Genomic DNA, 27,269 nt, shown 5'->3' with positions numbered 1-27,269 from the left:
AGGGCTAAATGCAATGTGTAAATGCAAGATCTTTTTGTTTGCACACTGAAGGCCTAGCAAGTTTCATTAAGAAAAGTAACTGCATGGTCCTCAGTAACTGCACAAGTTACACATCTATGGTGTAATGGTTCTTTTAGATATTTGTTTGGCTAATAAAATCAATTTTGATTTATTATGTATTTATTTACATCTTTATGAGAAAACATACAAAATTATATTTCATTTATCTTTTCATGTAACTAATTAAATATCAAATTACTATTGTTATTGTATAACAGCAGATGAGCCCAGCATTGCCCAGGCAAAAAACAACAAAGATTAAGATTATTAGATTATTTTGTACTTCTAATCCTTCTATTCTAGTAGCCTGGGATGCCCTCTAGTGGGCATTCTAGAAGTAGTGGTGTCATTCCGTGGTATAAATAATAAATTCCTATTACAAATAAAAATAATATTATACTGAATTTATTGTTAATTTAAATAATGGGGGGCGCTTCTGTCTGCCGAAGCTGCTGGCGCGTTTTTTTACTCACTTCAAATACAGGTAAAGAATGTATCCTGTTTAATAATTTTACGTTAGAATTTTATTTGTTTGGGCTGTGTGTTAACATTATAATTGTTTGGAAAATTTATCAACATAATTAATATGCAACGCTCGCCAACTAAAAGAGGAAGACCACCACTTCAAAAGTCAAAATCAACTAGTAGAAAGGAAACTGCTTCGACCACTAATACTAGGTTAATTACTGATTACAATTTACACGTCGAAAGAACTTCTCCTGAACCATCTTCTGCAAACGTAGGTTTGAACCCTGAAACTACACTTCTAAGTTCACAACTATCAGGTGAGCCATATGATTTTTTATCTTCTTCGCCAGGAAAAAATTCATCTGATATATCAAGTATAACACTATGGAATAAAATTTCTGAATTAATTAATGTTTCTAATACGAGAATATTAAGTCAAATGACTATTATCAAAGAAGATTTGGACCAGATTCGTAATAGTATCCAAGAAACTAAAGTCCAGAATCAAAAAATGAATAGCCAAATAATTAATCTTGAACAACAAATTGCTAATTTGAAAATAGAAAATGAAAGTATGCAATATCGAATGGACAATATGGTTAATGCGCAACATCGAAATAATATAATGTTATATAGATATCCCAGTAAAACTAATCCTACCAAGCTAGAAGTGTTTAATCTTATTAATGAATCATTAGAATTACATGAAGTTACAATGGATGATTTAATAGCGATTATTCCAATAACTAAATCACAGTATCCAACAATTAAATTAATTATTAAAAATACCCAAATAAGAGATTATATATATTCGAGTTTTATAAAAATGAAACAGCAAAACCTATCGAACGTATGGAAAGAAACTCAAATTTCACAGGATCTTATAAAAAGATCTAGATTAAGACGTAAACAATTAATTCCTTTTTTAAGCGAGTTAAGGAAAGCAGGTAAATATCCAAAACTCCGAGGTGATACTATACTGTTGGGCAATTATTCTTTGACGTATAGCTATGTGTTGGAGGGGCTGGTATACTTGGATTCTTTTACCCCGTATTTTACTTCTGAGAATACTCCGCAATGACATATGATCAATTTAAACACTCCTATTCAAGATTTACGTATTGTTGAGTCTCAATTATTAAGTCCCTTGCCTGCAGCACATAATAATAATGAAAGTTTATACCGGATATAAGAATTTAAGAATGAAAATTATTAAAGCATTACTTCAGTTTAAAAATTATCTACATCAACGGTATTCAGTCAATATCGTTAAGCCAAAAATTTGTATTTCAATCTATTAAAATCTAAGAAATCAAATTACTATAAAAAAATTCAACAAATAATCTTAGAAAATAAAAACAGTGAACTTTTAAAGTTTACGATTAAGAAATTACGATGTTTCAATTGTGATCAATCAATGCAAATAGATTCTTTTAAATGGATAACTCTATTAACAGATTTACAGGAATTACAGTCTTCCTTATGCCGATATAAAAAATTTCTTTCAATGAAAGTTTAGATATTCCAATATCTATCGAAGAACTGGATATATCAATTCGTAAATTAAAAACGAAAACAGCTCCTGGAATGGATATAATTACCACTAAATTTATTAAACTTCTTCTGCCAGCGGGTATGCAAGTTCTACTTGTTCTTTACAATCATTTTTATAAAACATTTATTAGATTCTTACTGAGTGTTCAAAGATCGAAGAAGCGTAATGTAAATTCAAGTTAAAAGAGATTTTTGATTTAAATTAAAAAGAAAACTTCAGAACCAATCAAGAAAAAATTCCATTGTATAAAGATGTATAATATTCATTACTTTTTTGTTCATATTTTAAAGAATTTGAAATATGATATGTAGATTGAATGACTAATATGTTATGTTTAGCAAAATTTATGTAACAAGATATTTAAAAAAAATATGTTTCAATAAGTAATAATTGTATTTTGTAATTCTCTAAAGCTAACCCCCTGTAACAAGAATTTTCTTATTACAATAAAGTATTTGTATAATAATGGGTAGGGGTGCCCCTAGTGGCCATTTTTGGCATACAGTGATAAAAAGAAAGAATCCAGTTTTTCACCTTTATATAGTAGATTATTTGACTTTGCAATTGTTAATTTCGTATATAAATAACACTTTTAAAATAATTTTATATAACATTATACTATCTGTAAATAAACTAACTGAATGCATATTGGCTCATATAGTTCTATTATTATTAATATATTTAAACTATATTAAATACAAAATAACTATAATAAAACTTTTAAAATGCATGTATGGACTCTAAATTTAAAAAANATACACATGGAGATATCTTGCCATTTTCTGTGATATTATTTTTTGCTCATTTTTGTTATGTTTATGAGATGTTTAAAAACTTATTTTGGATACTGTTTACATTTTTTTCATGAAAATATAATAAGTTTTTTAAAAAAATTTATTTTTAATAAAAATTCATTATACCTTTTCTAATTCCAATTCTTTCTTTAAATCATCTATCTGTGATAAATATTGCTCTCTTTGTTTGACAATTTCTTCAGTAAGTTGATCTGATGTTTCTTGTAAATGTACAGCCATTTCATCGAGAAGAGCTTTCCTTTTTTCTGCTACCTGTTAAGTATTTTAAAATTATTATATGCTGAAAATATTTTAATAGACAGAATATTTCATTCAAGCATTATCCAAATTAGAGTTTAAATAAATTATATGGGTTATTTCAAATGAACGTGTCTAAATATAAATAAACCTAAGTTAAAATTTTAAACAGTAATAAAATAACAATGCTTATTACAGTATAAAATTGTAAATTGTAGATTCAGATTAAATTAATCTGAATCTTTTAATTTTTAAAAAGATAATTTCAATTGTACCTTTGATTCACTTATTTAATCTTTGATAACTAATAGTAATTTAATTCCTTAACAAAGTACCTCACCAGCTTTTTCAATTCTCATTTTAAACATTAGAAAGTAGTGAAAATAATTAATAAATAAGTAAATACATATATATTTGTAGAAATTTTTTCCCCTTGAGAAAATATCTTAGAAATGTCAACAGTCAGTGCTCTGTCAGGTTTTAGTGCCTTTATCTTGTGTCATTACTCCAAAAATTAGATAGAAGTAGTAATCCTTTCTATGATTTCTGACTTCATACTATGCTAATTGAATGACATAGTAGTTGTAGTAATTGCTATCTTTCTGTGTCACTAATTTCACAAAATTAGTGTTCTATGTGAAATTTATGAGAATTCCAGTCTTTAATACAATACAACCTCATTATAAGCACATCTCTTTTCTGAAAATCTCTCATAAATCAAATTATTATAAACAGAGACTAACTTTTTCATTATTTCTTATGGTCGAAATTTGGGTCTTATTCCACCATAATCTAGTAAGAAAAAGTGCATTAACACAAAACATATAAAGAAGACAATGGATGAAAAGTGATCAGAATAATAACACAGTGACCTATCTATGTTATCCAAATAAGATTAAAGTATTACAAAACAGCTACTTACTTATCAACCAATGATTCTAACTAAAATTTAATAAAATAAATGAAAGTGTTTAATTGGATTGTTCAAAGATGTAAAAGGAGATAACATAAGAACACAAAGATGAGAGACACAAAGTTATTAAAAATTTCTTTATTTAATGGTAAGAAAAACAATAGTAAGTTAAGAAAATAAGTAAATAGGAAATGGGTAAAACAGAGAAAATAAAAGTGTTTTTTAGTTAAATTAATTGTGTTGCCTACAGATAATTTATAATGCAGAGATAAAATTCACAAAACTGTAAAACCCTCAATGAATGAAACACAGTGTAAATTGAACAAAGAAAACATACAAATCATCTAATCATAGTATATGAAAATTTCAATCTTTTTCTATTCATGATTCAAATATTTTGTTCTTATAAATATTGATTGTCATATCAAGTATTTTATCTCAAAAGCTGGGAAGAGGGATAAAAGAAAACAATTCATTATATCAAATTTTTGTTTTATAAGTTAAGTACTTGTAAGTTAACTTGTAATATTACTTCATAAATAAAATTATTATAAAATCTTACTTTAGTGGCTTCAGCAACTGTATATTCTGCTGATTTCTTTTCTATGGTCATTTGCTTGAGATCATTCTCTAATTGTTGTGACTGATTTTGAGATTCCTAAGAAAAAAAACCAAATATTTATATAATAATGATATTGAAATAAAATATTCAATGGATTTAATATTCAAAATACTAAACAAAGCATTTGTAAATTTGTTTTTTTGGCATTTACAACATTATGGCATTGCACACTTCAAATATAAAAAAAAATTATTTATTTATTTATTTATTTTCATATCGTGAAAAAAATGTTACAGAATATAATTACATTTAGGTTTTTTTAAGAAATAAATTATGTTAAAAAGAAAAGTATATAAACAGCAAATAATAATATAAAAGAAAATCAGGAAAAATATTTTAGATAAATTGAAAATTGTTTCAAATAAATGAATAAAATAGTTTAAGTATTGGGGTTGTTTGTAAAAACTGTTTATTTATTACAGTCTTAATGGCATAACAAATCTTTAAAGGTAACTTTGAAATTTACATCACACACTATATACAAGTATACAAACTCATAAAATTGCAAGGTTTGGCTTAAGTTGATTTTAAGTAAGTTTTTAAATAATTTTTAAAAAACTTATATTTTTATATTACAAGTGAAATTTAGATTTGCACATAACAAATTTACTTTTATAATAATATTTAATAATTAAGAAAATAGCTGTTTAAATAGTTTAATATTTAATTATAATAGTAATATTGATAGTATAAATAAAATTATACTTTATACTTGTAACATTGATTGATAATACGTAAAATGTTAAAATAAATGTGAAATAGAATTATAAATAATAAAAAATTGCCAGTTTAGAAAATAATAATTTTATTAAATGATCATAAAAACATTATATATTACAGTGTTTGAAGAGGAGTCAAATAGACCCAAAATGTATATTGTGCCTTATGATATAAGAAATAAACAAGAAAGTCAATAAAAGAACTGCTGCTTTAAGTCCAAGGTTTGTGAATGATTTACAGTTATGATAATTGTGAAGAAAGAAAAATACATGGAAAGGCAACATTCAACAAATAAGAAATAATTTGTATATTTATTTAAACATTTTAAAATATATTTATATATTTGTTAATTTATTTCAGGAATTTAAATTTCATTTCAAGAATAATCCAAAGAAAAAACAGAACTTTCAGTTTTTCACTTTTTCAATTCACTTGTGCATTTGTACACATTGAATAGCAAGTTCTTTCAAATGGCCTTCATCAGTCTCCACATTTTCTGCACTGTATCAATCTAAACCAAATAGTTTTAGATTTTCTCTAAGTCATTCTCCAAGTATTCTTGGCTGACACCTTTTCCTTTTCTCTCTCTCGGCAGCCAATTATTCATTTTTTCTATGTTTCTGTTCTGCACTTTTTTTTTGAAACACTGAATATCAATAAGTTGAAATTACAAAAAAGGAATAGATTTGCAGATTATACCCTGTGAGTAAGCAAGCATTTACTCTTGAAAAATAAAGAGAGCTGCAAAATGTTTGAAAATTTGAAATCCAAAAATTATACTTGTATCTTCTATCTTATAATGTTAAATTGAAATCACCTTTGGATGTCTGATGCCTTAAGATTGAAGTTTAATGTCAAATCAAAAAATGCTAAATTGAAGCCTAAGTTTAATTGTTTTTATGGAGCATCATTAGGCTACTACAAATGAATGTATAATCAGGGTGAAATTTAAACCAAGAAATATTAGAATAGGATTTTCTGTAAATTAAAATTATAATAATAAACTCAGTAAATTTTCCGTTTTTATTGAGAGCTACAAGTATATACAAAATCAATGTACTTTAATACAAATAAAACCAGAAAATTTATTGAATATATTGATCCTGAAATTATTGCTGTTAATTAAATATCAGTAAACGTTTTTTTCCTAATTTAATGTAAAATTGGTGCAACAGCTTAGAAAAATCTAAAGTAAAAATTTTTCCCTCACAATTTTCATTTGGATTTGATTAAATACTAGTAAAACTACAGTTGAGATTTACAGATAAACTTTAAATTTCTTCAAATTAAATATTTAAATATTTTTACCTTTTAATGATTCACACAAGATCTTGCATTACATATACAAATGTAGAAGGGAATAGTAGATCCATAAATGTGCATTACATATGTTTCATTTAGAAAAAAATTAATCCTGTGTCATAATTTAAAGACAAAGTAAGACAATTTCTTAAAAAGGCAAGCTATTTCCTACTTTCATACTAAAAAAGTAACAGAAGTAAGATGAATATGAGTCCTGCATTAAATATTACAACAAGATTAAAATTTTCTTGTTTCAAAAGAAATTTTTCATTCCATTTCAATTTTATTTGATGTAATGATAAGGTAAAAAATAAAAAGATAAAAAATAATACAATAATCAGAGTGCAAATTACAAAATTATGTAAAGAAATTGTGTCACCAAAACTTTTACATAACATGAATAAAATATCAAATTTACTTTGCAATTATTAATGAACACTTAATGTTAATTTCTTGTTTTAAAGCAATTAATATCAATGAATTAAATAAGTGGTAATGTTGTAATTTTGACTGATCTGTAAAAAGTTGAAAGTATATGATGCAACATAGAATGGAAAACAGTTCTATCACTAAAAAACGATCAGCTAACCAACCAATCTTTAAATGTAGAAAATGTTTATTTAAAAAGTAACATTATAATTAGCATGTATCTCAAACAGCACTCTCGTTAAAGTCAAATAATCTCAAACATTTGATCTTAAAACAGCGTTGCCCCCACTAAATGGTTGGGCAACTCTGTTTTAAGAACTTAATACTATTATTCTTAACATTATCAGATGCCAGATTCTAATATAATTTTAAAATTTCATTTGAAGTCATACAAAGTCATATAAATAAAACAATGTTAATGTTTTATTTGAAAATCATAATACTAACTTTAAATAAGAAAATGGTTGCATCAAGTAATTGAGTACATTATACTTCACTTTAATATTTCAGCAAAATCTTAATTCTATTATTCTTTGTTAATAAAAAATGGTTAAATATGGAACTCATATTATTTTTAATTCTAATGTAGTAAAAGAAGTTTTAAAAAATAATCTTAGAATCATGCAATTGGTAATATCAGTAAAAAGCTAAATTATTTTGAGCAGTAAAATAATTAGTATTTTGCTATATTTGGTTTGAAAAGTGTATAACATTTTATTATTATTTTTATTTATTAACTATAAAAATGTAATACAAATTTTAGTGATTATTTTTCATTACAGCTTATATTTTTAATTTTTTTTAGAAATTTATTTATGTAAAGCCATATCATTGTGATTATAAAGAATTCATCCTAAACAATGATTCCCATTAAAATAAAAAAAAACCTAATGACTGATTGATTTTCTTGATTTCAAGTTACACTTTTAATTCTTAAAATTTGTTATCATAAAGAAATAAATACTTACTTCTAATTGACAACTTAATAATTGCACTTCTTTCTGTGAATCTTCTAGTAACATTTTAGTTGCAAGTAAATCTGATTCCATTGCTTGTTTCTCTTCTTGTAATTGTTTTACTATTTCATTGCTATGTTCACTTATCTATAATTTAAATAAAAGTTTCTTAATTTTCAAAAAATAATATTAAACAAAATTTTCATAATTTATAGGGTAAATTTTTTGCTAGAAAGAATATTAGTCACATGAATCCTGAAATTATTATTTAATATTATAATATTTGTAAATATATACTTAATAGAATCAAAAACTTTGGATAAATCTTTAGAAAATATGTCATCATAAACTAATAATCTTTCAATAAATTATTAAAAAAATTTGATAAGAGAATTTTTAACAGATGTACTGAAAAAATTATTATTATTATGTAAGTACACTTTTACAGTGAATATTCATAAGATAAAGACTAAACAAAACTGAAAAATTGGCAAGTGGGAAGACTGAAATTGTGGTCAAGTCCTTTCAAAAATATGATATAAGTAAGGCAATATATGATACTGAAGTTTACTGTATAATAGTGACAGTGAAGATGATAATGATTATAGCAGTATTGAATCTGAAGTTAAATAATACTGAAATAATAAGAGTAATATCCTATATCTTTCTTTACTGGCTTTTTGAATTTTTTTAATCCAATGGAAATTTAAAATTCAATAATAGTAAATTTTTTTAAAAGTATTTTAGAAAATACTTTTAAAAATTACATTCTAAAATTTACCTTTCCAAAATTAAGATTCATGTTTCACACTGTAGTGTCTTATAAGACAACAAATATGGTAATTAATTGCAAATATTGAAATTTTTATATAATTATTAATTAAGTACAAAACTAGAATTAGAAAAAAACAAAAATCTAAAAAACTGTAATCAGTCACAATTATTATACTAAGAAATGCATGGTATCCTATATGTAGAACATATTTACTGTTGTTAAATTTAAGATCATTAGCATTAGATATCCTTGTTTCTAAGAAAAATCAACATACTTCATAGGTACAATAAATATAAATCAAGTAGTAAAGAAATTGAAATATATTACAAGTGTTTATAAAACCATATTATGAAAAATGTTTTCAACTTCGCCTCTCAAAGATAAAAATGTGATTACATTATGTCTTATTTATTTTATTATTTATTTATTTCCTTGTATTATTTTTAAAAATTACAAAACTTCTTGGTATATGAAAGCAAGCTGGAGTTCATATTTTCCAAAATTGCAGTTTTTTAAAAGGTGTCCAATATATAGAATTAGGCAAAGATAATGTGCTAACTTTTGCCTAACATACACCACATATCTAGACAATAAGCAAAGCATGAATAAAACTTTTGCTGTTCCTTTTATTTTTATAAAAAAAAAAAATAATAATTTACAACACTATTATTATTATAAAAATAATAATAGTGTTGTAAATAAATAAATATTCTCAAAAAAAAACTTCAAATATGAGTGGCAGTGAGAGATATGGACAAAACATAAGGTTCCATCATGTTACAATAAGTGGAAAGAAATGGTTCCTTACTATAGTAAGTAATGAAGCACCAAGCATTCTGTTATGCAATGCATCAGTAATGCATAGTAGAATGCTTGGCAGTTACATGAAGTTTATGATGGAAAGCTAGACCACTTAGCTTTCAAAAGACTTACATGCAATTTGCAGGATTCCCAACTTGTGATAAGGAATGTATTTCATAAGCTGGTTGCCCAGCAAAAATGAAAAAATATACTCAAGATTCAATTATTTTAAATCATTTTGTTGGTGCCTAAGAGAATCAAACTATATGTTGGCAATGTTATATAACATGCACATGATGTGCAAATTGTGATGTTGAGCTATGTTACTTACAATACAAAACCATATCTTTTAAATTCGTACTGCTAGCATATTACTTTTCACTTATAAATGAATAAAATACTAATTTTTTTAAATTACAGTAGAACCTCGATTATCCGGACCTCTATTATCCAGATTTTTGATTATCTGGATTGTTCAAAATAAACAAAAATTTTACGAATTTGCTGATTTGCACTTGGCGAATTACGACACTGTTTATGTACGTGACGGAATGCATAACTTTTTTTGTTTCAACAGCGTCTCACCCAGCACTGGTTGTAAACTCTTAAATATATTTTACGTCGTAATAAAAATATAACTTGACATACGTATTTATAAATAATTTATATTCAAATTACATCATTTCTATGACCAAGAACAGCATAAGGCATGGACGACGTGGGCCACCGCCTATGCCTCATGGTCCGAAGGGCCTCGCGCCTCGAAGGTTTATGCATTATGCATTACTTAAAAGCCGTGAATGCGACAAAAAAATTTTACTCATCATAAAATGATAAATAGTTTGTCAAATTTTTATTCATAAAAATCAGTTTCAACTGCTTTTTATTTTATAAAATCCATCTTCTTGTGCCACCAGAGGGCCTTTTAAACAATAGGTAGTATGTTAGCGCTGGTCAGTAGTAGTCCAAATTCAATACAAACATTTGTTTCTTGAAAATTTGATCACGATTTAAATACAGTATTTATTTTTAATATTACCAATATGTCATCGAAAAGAAAACGTGTTGTATTATCATTAAAAGACAAATTAAAGTATTTGTTTCGATTATCTGAATTTTTCCGTATCCGGACTACCTTCATCCCCAATTAATCTGGATAATCGAGGTTCTACTGTATTACATTTTCATTTAAGATCCCTAGTATTGGTTGTATTGTATTTGTCTAATGTCTTTTATATATACAGTAATACCTCGACTTACGCTACCCCGACTTACGCGAACCCGGAGTTACGCGATTTTCAAATCTCGTCGATTCGTCTTTTGTTTGAGCGCCATGCAACTTTTGATTACTCACTCCACCCCACACTATTGTTCAGCTTACATGTTTGGACGTGTAGCGCGGAATCGACACATAGCTACAATTTATTTTGTGTTATTTATTTCTGTGTTTGTTATATCTACGGAGCCTTGAGAGACTCTATGTGGTGATTTCTTGTAACCGTGAACAAATCAAAAGACAAGATAAGATTAACGAGAGCATTTATTAGCTTACATACATCCGACTTGGATTTTACACAAATTGCGAAATTATACCCCGACTTACACGAATTTGACTTACGCGGTTATCGCTCGGTCCCACCTATCGCGTAAGTTCGGGGTATTACTGTATATAATACCTTACTTTATGAAAATGAACTATATATAAAATATTTCACCATAATTATCATGTTCAGAAAACTGTTATGCACTATTACAAACTTCTTAAAAATTCAACAAAAATTAATTCTGGCATATCTGGTCTAATCATCTTAAATGAAAAATATCTAATAAAATAATTCTAAATTAACTACTTAGTAGCTTATAATATATCAAATCCAATATTTCTAGTCACTCAACTGATCATACAATTCAGTTAAAACAAGTCAAACAAAATAAATGTCAACTTTATTTTACACACAAGAAATGTTATATCTCATTTGCATAAAATTTTTATGAAAATTATAAAATTTATTTACAAAGATTAATATGATTATTTCCATTATTCTTGGATTTCCAATATTTTTCTTAAAAATCATTAGTTATGATATTAGTCTGTGGATTGCAATTCTCAGTGTCTTTGTTATGCATTTTTATACTGTATGCATTAGATATTACTTGAACCAGATATTAAAATAGCAAGTATTGAAATTGTATTTAAAATGCAACAAATCATATCACTTAGTTGAAAATAATGGAAATAAAAATTAAATAGAAAAAATAGGGCAGCGTTTATGGTCAGCGCTTTTGGGTGTAATTTGAATAATTGTTTAATTTTTTGCAGGTAAGCTCACTGGTTTGTTTCGTCATGTCTAAAAGGAAGACCTATTCACCAGTAAGTCAGTCGGAGAGTAGATCTAAGATTTTTCATTCGGACCCATTGGAGGAGACAAGTATCTTGGAGTTACTGCAGGGAGAATTTGATATTAAGGATGGAATATCGTTACTTATCCAGCTAAATTTAAAGCAAAATAAGAAATTGGAAGGAATGATTGCTAAGATTGATAGAATCTACTCCTGGGTAGAAAATTTGGACAAAGCTATTGTTAATCTAGAAACTAGATTAGAAGATTTAGAGAAAAAATTTATGTATGATACCGGTAAGATTCTATCGGATGACAGAATAGATTTGGAAAACAAAATGGCCGAGTTTACATTAAGTCAGGAGCAGTTTGAGTGTTTTTTAAGGTGTAATAATTTAATAATTTCTGGATTACCTAAGTCAGAAGATGATAATTTGCAAGTTAAAGATGTAGTATTGGAATTTTTTCAAAATAAATTAAGTGTTGATAATGTTCGTTTAGAGTGGTGCTATAGATTGGGACAACAACGGAAAGATAGTATTAAGTTGATTTACTGTAGTTTTTTGGACTATGGTGGTAAAAGTAAGATTAGAAGAGTGGCATTTAAATTAAAAGGAACTAGGATATTTATAATGGATGACCTTCCTCCTTTAACTAGAGAGATAAGGAAAATAATGAATGATTTTGCAAGAGAAAAAAAGAGATTGGGTGCTTCAATTACTTATTTAAATAATAGAAATGCGGTCAAAGTTGATAATAAAATTTATAAATATAATATAGTTTCTAAGAAAATGGAAGAACAAATGTCAACTTGACTGGGAGTAGGTACATCGGTACTTTCATGGAATTGTGAAGGTATTGTAAATAAGCCTATCTCTTTTTGGAATTTTTTGTATACTTAAGATATAATATTTTTAATGGAAATGTGGTGGGATGGCAGGTCTGCTATTCCCGATTTTCAAAATATGGAAAAATTTTCTGTTTTTTCGAAGGCAGGTTATTGAGAGGCTGATAAAGGTCGCTATATTGGTAGCTGGTTGTTGTTGTTGTCTAATTTTTGGAAAGTAAATATACTGGAAAGAGATAGGCATTGGATTGCTGTAGAATTGACTTTAGGGTCTATAGTAATCTCTTTCTGTTTTGTGTATATAAGACCTGCATTATGGAATACTATCTGGACAGAGATAGTTAGATTGGTTAATTGTTATAAGATAGATTTTGTAATTGGTGATTTTAATGCTCGTATTGGGGTAGAATTACAGGAATGGATTTATGATAGTAATGAGGATTTTGATCAGGATTGGTTGTTAAGGATATCAAAAGATACATTAATAAATAAGTGTGGAAAATTGGTGTTGGATTTCTGTGAAGATGCGGGATATATTATTTTGAACGGTAGAGACTTATCTACATCTAAGGTTATTATACATATGTGGATGATATAGGTTCCTCTGTAATTGATTTGGCTTTGGTTAAGTTAAATAGATTATCTATTGCAACAAGGTTTTTTGTATTAGATAAAGTGTATAGTAATCATTTTCCGATATAGTTTTAGATTGTAAATCTAAGAAGGAAATTCGAAAATCATTTAAGAGGTCTATGAGTAAGAGTGAGAGAATTTTTTGGAGGGAAGAAGGTAGTGAGAAGGTAAATTATAAGTGTAGGGAATTATTGTGTGCAATTCATAATCAGACAGATAGTATTAACATTCGATGGTTTAATTCATTTAATTAAATCATCATTTTCAGATTGGTGTCAAAGGCCGGTTGGATCTTCCAATTTCATGTGGTTTGATATGGATTGTAAGTTGAGTATTGAAAGAAGAAATCAAGCGTTGAATATGATGAGATGAGCAAAGAGTGGAAATAGTGGAAATAGGATGAGATGAGCAAAGAGTGGAAATAGTGGAAATAGGATGAGATGAGCAAAGAGTGGAAATAGTTGAATAGGATGAGATGAGAAAAGAGTGGAAATTTTGTTAAAGAACGTAATGTGGCTCGCAATTTATGTAGAGCTAAGAAAAAACTTTTTTTGCAGAAGATTAATAAGAATTTGGCGTCTGGTAATAGTAAACAGTTCTGGCGATTCATTAATTTCTTTGTTAAGAGTAAATACAGGGAGCTTCCAGATCTTGATTGGGTAGCTTTTTTTTCAAAGAAATTTTATTCTAGTAAATATTTACCGGATATGTCTGTATATAATTGGTGTATGAATTGGCAGGATGAGTTGTTGGATACGGAGATAACAGAACAGGAAATCAAAAAGATTCTAGCTACTATGAAAAATGGTACTGCTCCAGGTATTGATGGGATACCGGTGGAACTATATAAGAATTGCCCAGATCTGATTGGATATATGGTAGGTCTGTTTAATAAGGTTTATCAATCAGGGATGATTCCTTTAGACTGGTGCAGATGTAAGATTATTCCTATATTTAAAAAGGGACTTAGAGATTTACCGGATAATTATAGAGCAATTTTGTTACTACCAACAAGTTCTAAAGTCTTTTGTAAAATTTTGTGCATGCATTTGATATCTTGGTTGAATAAGTTTAAAATATTTTCAGATTTCCAGGCTGGTTTCCGGTCTGGTTTTTCGACATTGGATAACATTTTTGTTTTATATGCCTTAATACAGAAGTCCTTAAAGAAGAAACGAGGTAAATTTTATGCCTTCTTCGTTGATTTGACGGCAGCATTTGATTCGTTGGATAGAGATATTTTATGGAGCCAACTTCTGAAGATTGGGTTGAGTTATAAATTTGTAAATTTTCTGATTCAGTTGTATACTAATACAGAGGCGTGCATGTCTACTAAGGAGGGTATGACTGATCTATTTTTTACATTAAAAGGTGTGAAACAGGGTTGTGTATTAAGCCCAATACTGTTCAATTTATATTTATATCCACTTGTAAGTAAATTGAATGACTCTAATTTGGTGGGCATTGAGCTTCTGGGAACGGAGGTGAAAATCTTGACATATGCAGATGATTTGGTTGTTGTGGCAGATTCACCTATAGGTCTACAGAGAATGATTGACTTTTTAGGATACACATTACAGGAGTTAAAATTGTTGGTTAATATTGACAAATCTAAAATAATGGTATTTCGAAATGGAGGAAAACATTCTAATAATGAGAATTGGTATTTACAAAATCGCAAAATAGATGTAGTTGATGAGTATAAGTATCTGAGTGTAGTTTTCCAGTCTAATGGGCGTTTTTTAAAACATTTAAAGTATATTCACAGTAAAGTGTCATATGGAATTGATAAAATTATTAAAACTTGTGTATCTGCTAGATTGGTACGTTGGAAAGATAAATTAAAATTATTTGAGGCATTTATTCAATCAGTAGTGTTATATGGATCTCAAATTTGGGGATTTGATTGGAGAGATAGAGATGATAATATGCAAATTAATTTTATTAAGCGTTTATATTCTCTAAAGAGATGGATTCCATCATATATTATATATTTGGAGTTTCAAAGAGTCCCCCTTTATTTTAATATAGTAAAAAATAATTTAAAATGGTTGTGTAAACAGTCCTCTAGTAAACTTACAGAGTCCGCTAAAATATTTTTGATCTCTCAAACAGTAGCGTGGGGAGATTGAATTGTGTTTTTATTGCAAAAATTTGGTTATCAAAATGATCCAATAATACTAAATGAAAATGAGATTTCTGGTATTTTAATGAGTTTGGCAAATAATTATATAACTGAGTTCAAATATAAGGAGGTTAATTATAAATATAATAAATGGTATTTGGATGTTTTTAATGAATGGGGGTTGATGACCTATCTGAATATAGAAAGACCTTTTTGTATTACACAAGCAGTATTATATGTGCGATGTAATATGATTAGAAGAATGTTAAGTCCATGTATGGAGTACTGTGAATTCTGTAATATTACTGTTAATTTTGATGCTTTTCATGTAATAACAGAATGTAAGGTGCTGACAGCAGTCAGACAAAAATGTTTTGGTGAAGCATGTCTTTCGGTTCAAGCATACAAACGGTTGTTGCAGGACTGGGATAAATATCATTGTATTTATAGCTTTGTAACTAAGTTAAATGATTGATTTAGTTATAATTATGAAACATTTCTTTTCCAGAAGCTTACCACCAGGAGGTGCAAATTGACTACTCAAGTGAACGATTTAGTGTCTGAGAGTTGGCAGCATTTATGGTTTTTGGGTAATTTTTGGGCGTAATTTGAATAATTGTTTAATTTTTTGCAGGTAATTGCTTTGTTTTTTCTTTTTTATTTTGTTTTATTGTGTATACGCCGACCATTCGCTGCCACTGTTTTTTATTTGTCTTTTTCATGTAGATTATTTATAAGAATATAGATATTATTGTTTTGGATGATATTAACCTTGTGTTATTTTTGTATTTTTTTCTATCAGTTAAATTGTCACGCGATGCATTGCTGTATTGTTATTTCTTTTGTATTGGTAATTACAATAATTTGTAATTTTGGTTATAGACAGCCCATACATACAGGGTCTCCTTGTACTAATAAATAAAAAAATAAATAAATAAAAATAGAAAAAATAATTAAATATAACTATAAATAGAATTCTCTTTCATTGCATCACAATAGTCCCTAGTATATAACATAATGATAAATCTTACTTGAGATTTCAATAAACTGATTGATTCTTCTAGTTGTTGAATTGTTAAAGAAGATTTCTGCTTTTGTTCTTGTTGAATTTGTAAAGAATTTGATAGCTGAGTTTGAAGTCTTTGAATTTGTTCATTCAATTGCTGAATATCATGATCCTTTGAAGACTGTAAGGTTTCATAAGATTTCCTAAATTATACAAGATACATTATATAAAATAAAACCTTAATGAAAGTTTTAATTTCAATATGAATAAAATCAAAATAAATTGTATCTTAATTAGATTTCAAATCAAAAATTAAAACTTCTTTTATAGTATAATTTAGAAATTATTTAAATGTTTTTGTACTTTCTGTAAGAAAAACAAGTTAAATAGTGAGAAGCAATTGGATTAAAACTATTATAAGGTATAATTTTTATTTTTCTATATTAAACTTAAATAATTTCTTTGAAAAAGTTTTTCATTATTAATGTTTATATATTCTTTATCTTTCATTATCATACTTATTCAATTGAGTTTAATTATATATCTGATGAATTAATTTTTATTTTTTAATAAAAATAAAACTATTCTAGAGATGCAAGTGAGAAATTTTAATTTATTCTGGAATAATTCGATTCTTTGCCATAACTGGGATTTTTTTTTTTTTTTTTGAAAGCTTTAGTCTGAAGACAATTTTGATTAAAATATCATGTCATAAATAATTTGGTTAAAATAAATAAAAATAAGTTTATTCTATTGCTATTGATAATTTTTAGTATTGAGCCAAATCAAAGTTCTCTACAAAGATTTAATATTTTGGAATTGGAAAATTTAACTTTGGAAGAAATTAAGAATTAATTCCATATACCTAACTCAACAAATTGTGCTATATGCTTAACACTGCAGTCAGATCAAATACAGAATAAAATAGTTTCTGCTTTTATTAAAATAAAACAAAAGCAACTGGATGAATTGCAGAAGATGGATATGTTAGCTGTCCTAGTTAAAAATTCTTGTGAAAGATGGAAATCACTTCTCCCTTTCTATAACTTCTTTAAAGAAACAAGATATAAAAAGTAAACTTTGTAATAATTACTTAGTATTGAACCATTCAAAAATTATAATTTTATAGAAAGACAACTGGTTAACACATAATAACACAACTGGTTAATTTTTACTGAATTCTTCTTTACAAAATTCAATACCTTAAACTTATGTGATATTAATAAGGAAAGGGTCAAATGTTTGGGTCTCTGATTAGAGCAAAACTTGATGAGAATGTAGCTATTAACACAAGCAACTCCTTTCCTTGTTCAAATAATAGGACACACTTCTCAAGTGTTTCTGAAAAACAGACCTCTGAAAATTGTGTTTAGCTTATAAGGCTTTGGAAGTTTTACATTTTCTCAGAGTAGTAATAGCTAAGTGGACAAGACACTAAGCACCAGAGCAACACACTGCATGTTCAAAACTTTGCAATTTTAGTTCTGTTTTCTTTTTTTTTTTTTATGTGTAACATAATTATTTTACTGTATTATTAGTATTGTTGTTACTGTTATTATTCCTCATGTTTAAAGCTTATAAAAAAGTTGGATTTAAAAATACATATAATGTGTCTGCAAGAGCAAATAAACTTGGACATTACAGAGCATGGATGAAAAAGACAAGTCTATTATGAAAATGAGATAGTAAAGCTGTAATTTTTTTTCTAAAACAGCTTTTTTTGGATGCACACAATGCTACAATACTTTTTTGTAACCCATGCTTTTATGACAACTATCATCTTAGCTCATTATATTTATCATCATCTCTTGTGAAGATTAATATATTCTAGCACTATATCAATGAATGCCTAAAACTTCTTCTCTAAGATAAGCTTTTCTGTAGATTTAATTCTTTTGTATCATTAAATAAAACATTTATTTCTTCATATTTTTTTCAGATTTGGTGATATTGTTATATTTGAAGTTTTACACTTCAAATAAACATGAGAACATGAGGAAATGGTTCATAACATTAACAATAAAAAAATTCTACAATTATGCTACCCTATTTTTATAATTCATCTTTTTTGTCCATGTACAGTGATGTCTAAAGCTTATTTTTCCAATTTTTCACATCTACTTTAGTTTGTTTTATAAGCTTTAAACATGAGAAATAACAGTAATAATAATTCTAATGATACAGTAAAATAATAAAATAATTGTTTCACATAAGAAGAAAAAAAAAAACAACTAAAATTGTGAAGTCTCAAATCTACATTGTGTCACTCCTGTGTCTTGTCTATTCAACTATCGCTGTTTAAAGGAGACATTCCAAAGCTTTATAAGGTAAAACTCAATTTTCAGAGGCCCTTTTTTGAAAGTGCTTGTGAAATGGGTTCTATCATTTCGACAAGAAACTGTTTGTGTTGACGGCTACATACTCACCAAGTTTTGACCAAATTGGAGACTCAAACATCTGACCCTTTCCTTATATATTGAATGACAATTCTTCAAAAAATTTAAATCTTGTAGTAACCAATTGAAACTGCCAATGATAAAAAAATAAAATAACTGATTACATATGAAACTTTTTGTCTGAAACAGAATAACATAATAAATTAATAGTTTTAAAAATTAGCAACAAATATATAATAGAATCAACACTAGTCCAGAAATCTTTAGGACCTGATTGTCCTCCTGGAACATTACATATATTAATCAAGAAAGAAATAGAAACCACAAAAAAAATTTAAAACTCCAATCATTTTATATTAATATTATTACAAATTAACAAGAAGGAAATGAAATTCCTAGACAATAAATTAATAATAATAATGTTGGTATATATTCCTCCAGATCATTCAGAACTACTAAAAGACAGATTACACAGATTTCTGGAAACATCTGTCTTCTAACATATTAATATTAATTTTGGGAGATTTTAATTCAAGAGTTGTGCAGTTATTACATAATTGGTATAATGGACCAAATGAATTAATATTCAACATTCACAAATCTAAAGATAAATACATAATGAACTAAGCAAATTCATGACTTGCAACTATATATATTTAAATGATTGTATGCAGAATGATTGTTCATCCAAATTTACTTGTATGGAAGATCAGTTATAGACTTATATCTATTCTGAATTAATGCTTGACTCATGTACTAAATTTAGAGTTTCAAGTTGTAATGTAGTACAGTAGAGCATCGATTATCCGACTCAATTGGAGACTCAGGTTGGTCGGATAACCAAAAAGAATGAAAAAAATACATTATTAGTATAGTATATCCCATGTAATTAGTATATTAGTATATCGCTATTAACCAACTTTGCATTGAATTTTCATTGATGTTAAGCCTAACAAATTTTTTTAAAAAATAATCGTCACTATTGTATCGTTAAAAATTATTTTTAAATTATTTTCTTGCTCACAAAACAAACAACCACTCATAATTAGAAAATTAAGTCTCGTTTAAATACTGACTTCCCTTCTATGGTCGAGCTGTTGTTGCCAGCTAAAACACGCAAAAATTTAACAAAAATAATATTAAAGTAGCCAAGACATAGCTAAATATTGTAGTGACACATCACTAGCGGACATTTGAAATTTTCGGACTAGAACGGTCGGTTAACCGATGTGACGGTTAATCGGGGGTCAGATAATCGATGCTCTACTGTAGATCATTTTCTTACAGTTGTAAGTTTTGGTACTTCATTTTTGGCACTTATCAAAAAACTAGTTCCAAACCCTTATTTTTTCAAAAAATAAATTATAATTATCAGAAATTTCAGATTATTTAGTGTTGAAACAAAAGTTTCTGAAATACAATAACTATGAAAATATTAAGTTTCTTCATTAGACTATATTGAAACAATGTGATAAAATGAAAAAGATAAAAACATCTTTGGCAGTTAAAATTTATTATTATTTTACAGTTTTTTTGGAATTTCATACGAATTATTTGAAAATTTGAAGGATGACTGGAAATACAGATTTACACAACTGGTGGAAACAGCATTTTGTTGATCTATAACAAACAAACAAAATTTCTTAGCTCAATCAGTTGTGCTATTAAAATACCTTAAAAATTCCTTCAAGATCTAACTGTTTGCCAATGAACATAGGAATAAATATAAAAATGCTGTTAATACAATTAAGATTGTTTATAAATAGTGAGAATTTTTTCAGTGTATGTATTGTCTTTCAACAGATCACTGCTATTAGTGCAGTTCAAAAGTATCGTTTGTTATTCATCTCCTAACAGACTGAACAATTTTCTAAGATGCACAAAATCAATAAAATTTTTTAAATATTACAATTAAAATCTATCTAAAGACTACTGACTAAAATTGATTTAAAATGTATAATTTAAATCAACTTTTTCAAATGTATTGTTAAAATATAAATGGAAATAAGGAGTAAAAATAACTTTTATATATTAAACAATACTATTGCATAGTCTAATTATATAAATTTACATTGGTTACTTTTTGATAGTAAAACTATTATAAAACAATAAAACAAAGTATAATCCCCTGTAACAGGAATTTAACCTTATTATTAATAAACAATTTGAATGACTGATTTTAATTTATTCTAATAGAAAAAAGCAATATTATACAAAAATTACTTTTATAGTCAATTTAATTTTAGTATTTCATTTTTTAGTAATAATATATTTGTAGTTCTATAAAAGTAATTTTTATATGTGGGAAGCTAGAAAGTTCATTAAAATGCTGTTCATTCTACAAACCTCTTCTATTGTGTTTAATATTGAAGTTATTACAATCTAAATTTTAAATTATAATTTAAAAATTTCTGAAAAATATCTTCAAAATTTTAATTAATAATGATTTTGATAGTATTAAAATGATAACAAACAATTATTTATTGTGACATCCTCACAGTACTGGGCTGCAATTTTTTATATCTCAATGCATAATGCTCTTCATTTTAGTGGTATTGCCCCTGTACATCATACTTTTCCTGCTAACAAGACAGTCATACCAGTCATCTACCTAACTCTGTTCTGAAGAAAATTTTTGAACTGAAATAACATGATTTTCAGTCAAAACTGTAAGTTTTTATACAGTTAATTGGTCCTTGGCTCCTAAGTTTTCTGTATCTAGTCTTGGCTTTTATCTATCTAACTCCATTCTTGAGATTAAGGAAGGACAGACAGACAGATGGACACCAGTGAAAATTTAAAATTGCAGCCCAATAAAAATATTTTATTTCAGAGTAAAATTAAGTTTCCTTACTTAGTTTCAGTATAAAGTTGTTCTTTTTCCTGTTGTAATTGAACAATGCTGAAATTGTAAACAATAATCATCAGTATTTTAAATAAGAAAAGACAAAACATTAGTGACTAAAAAATTACCTTTCTTGTTTCCTTCTTAATTTATCTGTGAGCTGAAAAAGAATACAGGTAATAATGTAACAATTATGTAAACAATTTTGATTATTATTTTATATATCTAAAATTACCAAATATTTTAATTATTTTTGAAATTATTGAAAAAGTAGTACACATAAATTCAATTTTTTCTATATCAATTGGCATACCAATTATTATTATTTGACATATAATTTTATTAATATTAGAACATTAGGAAATAAATTATTTAATAAAATAAAATTATTAAATTGAAGTACATTTAAAATAATCTAACCTTATGAATTTCTTCTTGTAGATTTGAAATTTCTTGCTTGTGTGTTTTCTATTATTTTAAAATATTAAATTTTAATGATAAATATAATTACTAAATTATTTAAATAAATGATTATTTTTTCTTACATAAATACTTTTTTCATAAATAATAATAAATTTGAAAAATAACCTTCATTTCATCAATCTGAGATGCTAGCATCTTTTTTTCTTCTTCTTCTATATCTAATTTCAATTTCAGATCTAAAATAGTTTTATAAATACAGTTTAGTATGACAGAACTTTTATAATAAAGAGTGATGCAAATTTGTTTCTTAAATATATAGAATTTTATATATTTAACTATAGAAATCAATTACTTTAAAAAATTTTTTCATTTTAAAAATGTTTAAAACGAACATTTTAAATATAAATATGATTGGTACAATTGGCAGAATAGTTTTTTCAAGCATCAAAAAATCAATTAATTAAAAATTACAAACTATCATCATCTTAAGATTCTCTAATTCAATAATAATCCACTTCAAATCAAAAATTTTCTGGGAGGATATTTGGACTTCAAAGATCAAAATGTTTCTAAATAATTTTCAACACTAAATTTAAAGGGTGACAATTTTAAGCATGTAATATAAAAAAAAAATCCTTAAATTCAGATATAATGCAAGCAATATTTCATGCATTGTTATCTAAATACATAAAAAAAATTTTTTTATTTGCACAAGCTATCCAATATTTAGCATTTTACAAAACAGTGGCTGATTCTATCATAAAGTAATGATTAAAAATTAAATTTATTGATGATGATAAAACTTAAGTCATCAATATACATATCTTGAGGATTAATTCTTGTCAAATTACCAGACTGGCTTTCTCAAATCTTTCATCTTTCATATTAAAAATTAGAAAAGACAAGTAGCATGCAAAACTACCAGCTATAGATAACTACAGACTGAGAATAACATTTAATTTCCTACTAGATAATAAAACCTTTCATCCTTTTCTAGATTAAGCATTTTAGTTAGCAATTTGAAATGCATAATATATTAAATAGGTTGCTTACACTGGCTATTATAATTTCAAGTTTTAATAGAATTAAAACTTGAAATGCTAATGATGAAAAAACCATGTAACAAAAGATGTCAATATCATAATAAAAGAAACCAATAATTTAAAAATGATCACAATTGGAAGTGAGTTATAAGAAAAGGTAGAGCTAAATTGTCAGTAAAGTTTTGTATCTAGATAACCAAAGTTTTTTACTGTAGGTAGTCTAGATAATTTGGATATGTATTGCAAACATGTAAATAAGTTATTAATGAAATTTTAAATTAAATTTTCAAAAAATGGTATTTATTGTACTCAAATCTTATGCATGTTTACTTATCAGGATTCATACTCACTTTTCGTCCTAAAAATTAAGCATTCTTTGAGAAATGAATCAAGAAGTGCAAAAAAAAAAAACCTTCTTGTTTAGTATATTGTACTAAAGTGATATTTCAGCAACCTGTTATTACCGTTTTGCCAAACTTATCACAACTTCAATATATTATACCACTCTTCTTTTATTATTTTTACAAACCTTTAACAAAGTGTGAAATGCATTTTGTTAAAGATACTTACAAAGAATAAATGAAGATTGTTATAATATATCAAAGTCACTGTGATAAGTTTGGCAAAACAGCAGTAACAGGTTGCTGAAATAACACTAGTAAAATTAATATAATATTTTATATGTTGTAATAGCACCAATACTGTCAATAATATTTTTTTATATGAGTAAAAATCAAAAAGCTTTTGCCAACAATGATTTCTCAAAATCTGGTTGATATTTCAGAATTTCAAAATATACATTTGAAAGTCCAGTTTATATCCTATTTTTCTACTTAGTTTCCAAGACATGATCAAAAATTTCTTCAAAAAGATTTCCCATTGTGGCACAAGATTTTGGATCTCTCTCCCACACAATGTGTCCAATTGCTTATGCAGTCGCAGTTGAACTGCTGTCTTCATATTGCCATTCTGATTCTTGAGAAGGTCAAAATGATGATTAATCACAAGATTCTCGGTTCAGGCTGTATGGCAGATGATGAAAACTGGCCTGATCTGATCATCCTGAATGTTTATCATTCTGTTTTGTACTTCTCACACCATCAACTCACACATTGTATGATAGACAATTGTCCATATACAAGTACTCATTTCTTGATAAATTTTGCTTGTATTCTTGCCAGATGCTCATAAAAATCAAATCACACTTAAAGTTCCTCCAGTATGGAAGTTGACATCCACCATTTTCAAACATCCATATTTCCACAGTATCTCATCAGACAGCATTGGAAATTGCTAAGACAACACAGAGAGAACTGCACTCTAACACATATATTTTGAAATTTTGAGAAATGTAATTATTTTTAAGGAAAAATGCAGTTGGCAAGACTTTTTGATTTTTCCCTCATATATTAAATTTTACAACAATATATTATATAAAACGAAAAAATTATAAAAAGGAACCAATTAGCATGAAACTTTATACAATAAAGTTTCATGCTAATTTTAAATGATTTATTTAAAGCTTCTAAAAGTAAATCAATAGCATACATCATAAACTATATATACTTTGCCACAAGCATAATATTAGGTTCACTATGCAAAACACAAGGTGGCAGTGATAAGAAAGGACATAAAACTTAATTTAAAAAAGTTTTATCTTTATTACTCTCTTGGCAGGGAGACAAAAAATGTAAATTGCTACCAAATGCCAATTGGTGTTGAATCTGACTTTTATGTTATTATATTGAAATATTTATGTTCGATTGATATCACCTAGATAATAACTTCTCTATCTAGGCAATATCAATCAAGCATAAAAGTTAAAATTAAACTTATTTTTCATTTAAATTAAATTTAGATATTTAATTTTTTTAAGTCTCATTCTAGAAAAATTCATATATTGTCAATAGCGCGTGAAGACATACTTATATCACCTCCAATATTAAACAGTAGGATACCATATATGTATGTTTGCTGGACAGATAAAAGTGGACTTATTTTTATTTACTAGCTGTTACCGCAGCTTCACCCATGCAGAATTTGCAATTTGATAGAAATAACCCTCCCTTGATACTTCACTAAAATTCTCAACATTAGTTGTTACTATAAAAACAAAAACTTGCATCTAAAATAGTACAGTAGAAGACGTTCTTCAGGTTAAGCCTTAATCTTCTCCCTCTTCACTGTGGAGAATTTCGAAAAATCCCTTCTTAGTATGCATTTTCATGACGTACCCTAACTGTATACCAAATTTCACCTCTTTAGGTTCAGCGGTTTGCTCTGAGAGATGATGAATCAGTCAGGACATGTAATTTTATATATCACAAGTTCGGACAAGTGCACTTCATATCTCACTGACCACATGACTGCACCGCGCAGTTACCCATCTTGTATATGTACACGTCTTGCCCCTCGCAACCAAAAATATAACATGCACCTAGATGATATCTTTTAATTTATATGAATGTTTAACGGAATAATTATACAGCCTATGTCCAACCTAAAGGTCCATTCTAAATATTGGTGAAAGAATTTTTGAAATCGGATGAGTAGTTTCAGAGATTACCTCCTACATTCAAACTTACAAACTTTACCTCTTTATAATATTAGTATAGATTTAAAGTAATAAAGTTAGAAAATTCTGTAAGAATTAAAATGTATAAATTTATTCAAAGCATAATTCCAATTTAGCTTTTATATTTGACTGATATAGTGCATTTTATCAGACTGAATGGTTTAACATCATTTGTTGTGAATTGTGTTAAGCAATTTATTTTTGCAGTCACCTGTATCTTGAAATTTCTTAGTTACTGAAATCACTTCAATAACAAATAGGAACAGAAAGAAATCTGCAAAAATAATAAAATTAGGACTTTTAAGAATTATATAAACATTGTTTATTCATTTCACTTAAAATGATTAATAGTGTAAAATATATAACAGTAAATAAGTATATAAAAAATTTTTAATCTGTGGTCAAATCTTTACATCTTTTCACTTTACACTCTTTGAAATTTATCATAAACATTTCAGTCACTTCAGTTCAGATATGTCATTTTTGTTTAAATATGATGACTGTTTTGATAAATATATAATGCATTCATGATTTATGTAAAGACTGCATTTCTAAAATGTGCATGTTTCAAAAATGTAATTTTTGTTTAAGCTTACATCTATACTAATATTATAAAGAGGTAATGTTTGTAAGTATGTAAGTAAGTTTGGATGTAGCAGGTAATCTCCGAAACTACCAATTCGATTTCAAAAATTCTTTCACCAATATTTAGAATGGAACTTCATGGTGGACATAGGCTGTATATTATTCCTTTAAACATTCATATAAATTAAAAGATATCATCTAGGTTAAGGCTTTTATGTCCAACAGATGGCGCTATGAGTACGACGCCCTAAGTTTGCTTTTCTGTGAGGCATTATGCTTTTCTGTGAAAATGAACTAAAGCAGATCATCTTCTATCTATCTACATAAATAAAAATGTAATGTTCGTTTGTTCCTACTGATTCCTTTGAAATTTTGACACAATGCTGCATTTGAATACACACGTGTTTTTATATAATATACATGTCGAAATTCCCCCCACTGAAGGGAGATAGTTAAGATTAAGGCTTAGTGTAAAGAACTCTGCTTCTATTTATACTATTTTAGATGCGGTTTTTTGCATTTTTCATTGCATTTTAATAGGGTACGTCAACAGAATGTACACTAAGAAGGGATTTTTCGATATTCCCCCCGCGGGGGAGAGGGACAGGATTAAGGCTTACTGTGAAAAACTTGGCTTCTATTATACTATTTTAGATGCGGGTTTTTGCGCTTTTGATTGCGTTTTAATAGGGTACGTCAAGAGAATGTACACTAAGAAAAAATTTTTCGAAAAATTTTCCCCCACGGGGGAAGTGTTATACATTTATAATAGATACATTTTGAGCCACAACAAGGCGTG

At 27.0% G+C, this 27,269-nt stretch overlaps 1 protein-coding gene across 1 annotated transcript in view; it reads right to left on the bottom strand.

Moving 5' to 3' along the window:
- Positions 1 to 27,269, bottom strand: part of LOC111624229 (GRIP1-associated protein 1-like) — a 94,278-nt gene that overhangs the window by 44,266 nt on the left and 22,743 nt on the right. Inside the window, exons 6-13 of the mRNA XM_023367043.1 lie at positions 22,433 to 22,503; positions 22,265 to 22,312; positions 21,973 to 22,004; positions 21,854 to 21,901; positions 16,629 to 16,806; positions 8,090 to 8,224; positions 4,611 to 4,706; positions 3,004 to 3,150 (exon numbers count right to left, since the gene is read on the bottom strand). Of these exons, the coding sequence (XP_023222811.1) occupies positions 3,004 to 3,150; positions 4,611 to 4,706; positions 8,090 to 8,224; positions 16,629 to 16,806; positions 21,854 to 21,901; positions 21,973 to 22,004; positions 22,265 to 22,312; positions 22,433 to 22,503 (755 nt within the window). The remainder of the gene's footprint in view (positions 1 to 3,003; positions 3,151 to 4,610; positions 4,707 to 8,089; positions 8,225 to 16,628; positions 16,807 to 21,853; positions 21,902 to 21,972; positions 22,005 to 22,264; positions 22,313 to 22,432; positions 22,504 to 27,269) is intronic.

Source organism: Centruroides sculpturatus, unplaced genomic scaffold (assembly GCF_000671375.1).
Source record: "Centruroides sculpturatus isolate CEXI.00-Female unplaced genomic scaffold, Cexi_2.0 scaffold61, whole genome shotgun sequence".
NCBI lineage: Eukaryota > Metazoa > Arthropoda > Arachnida > Scorpiones > Buthidae > Centruroides > Centruroides sculpturatus.
The sequence above is the reverse complement of the archived record's forward strand: the minus strand, read 5'-3'. Positions and strand labels throughout refer to the sequence as shown.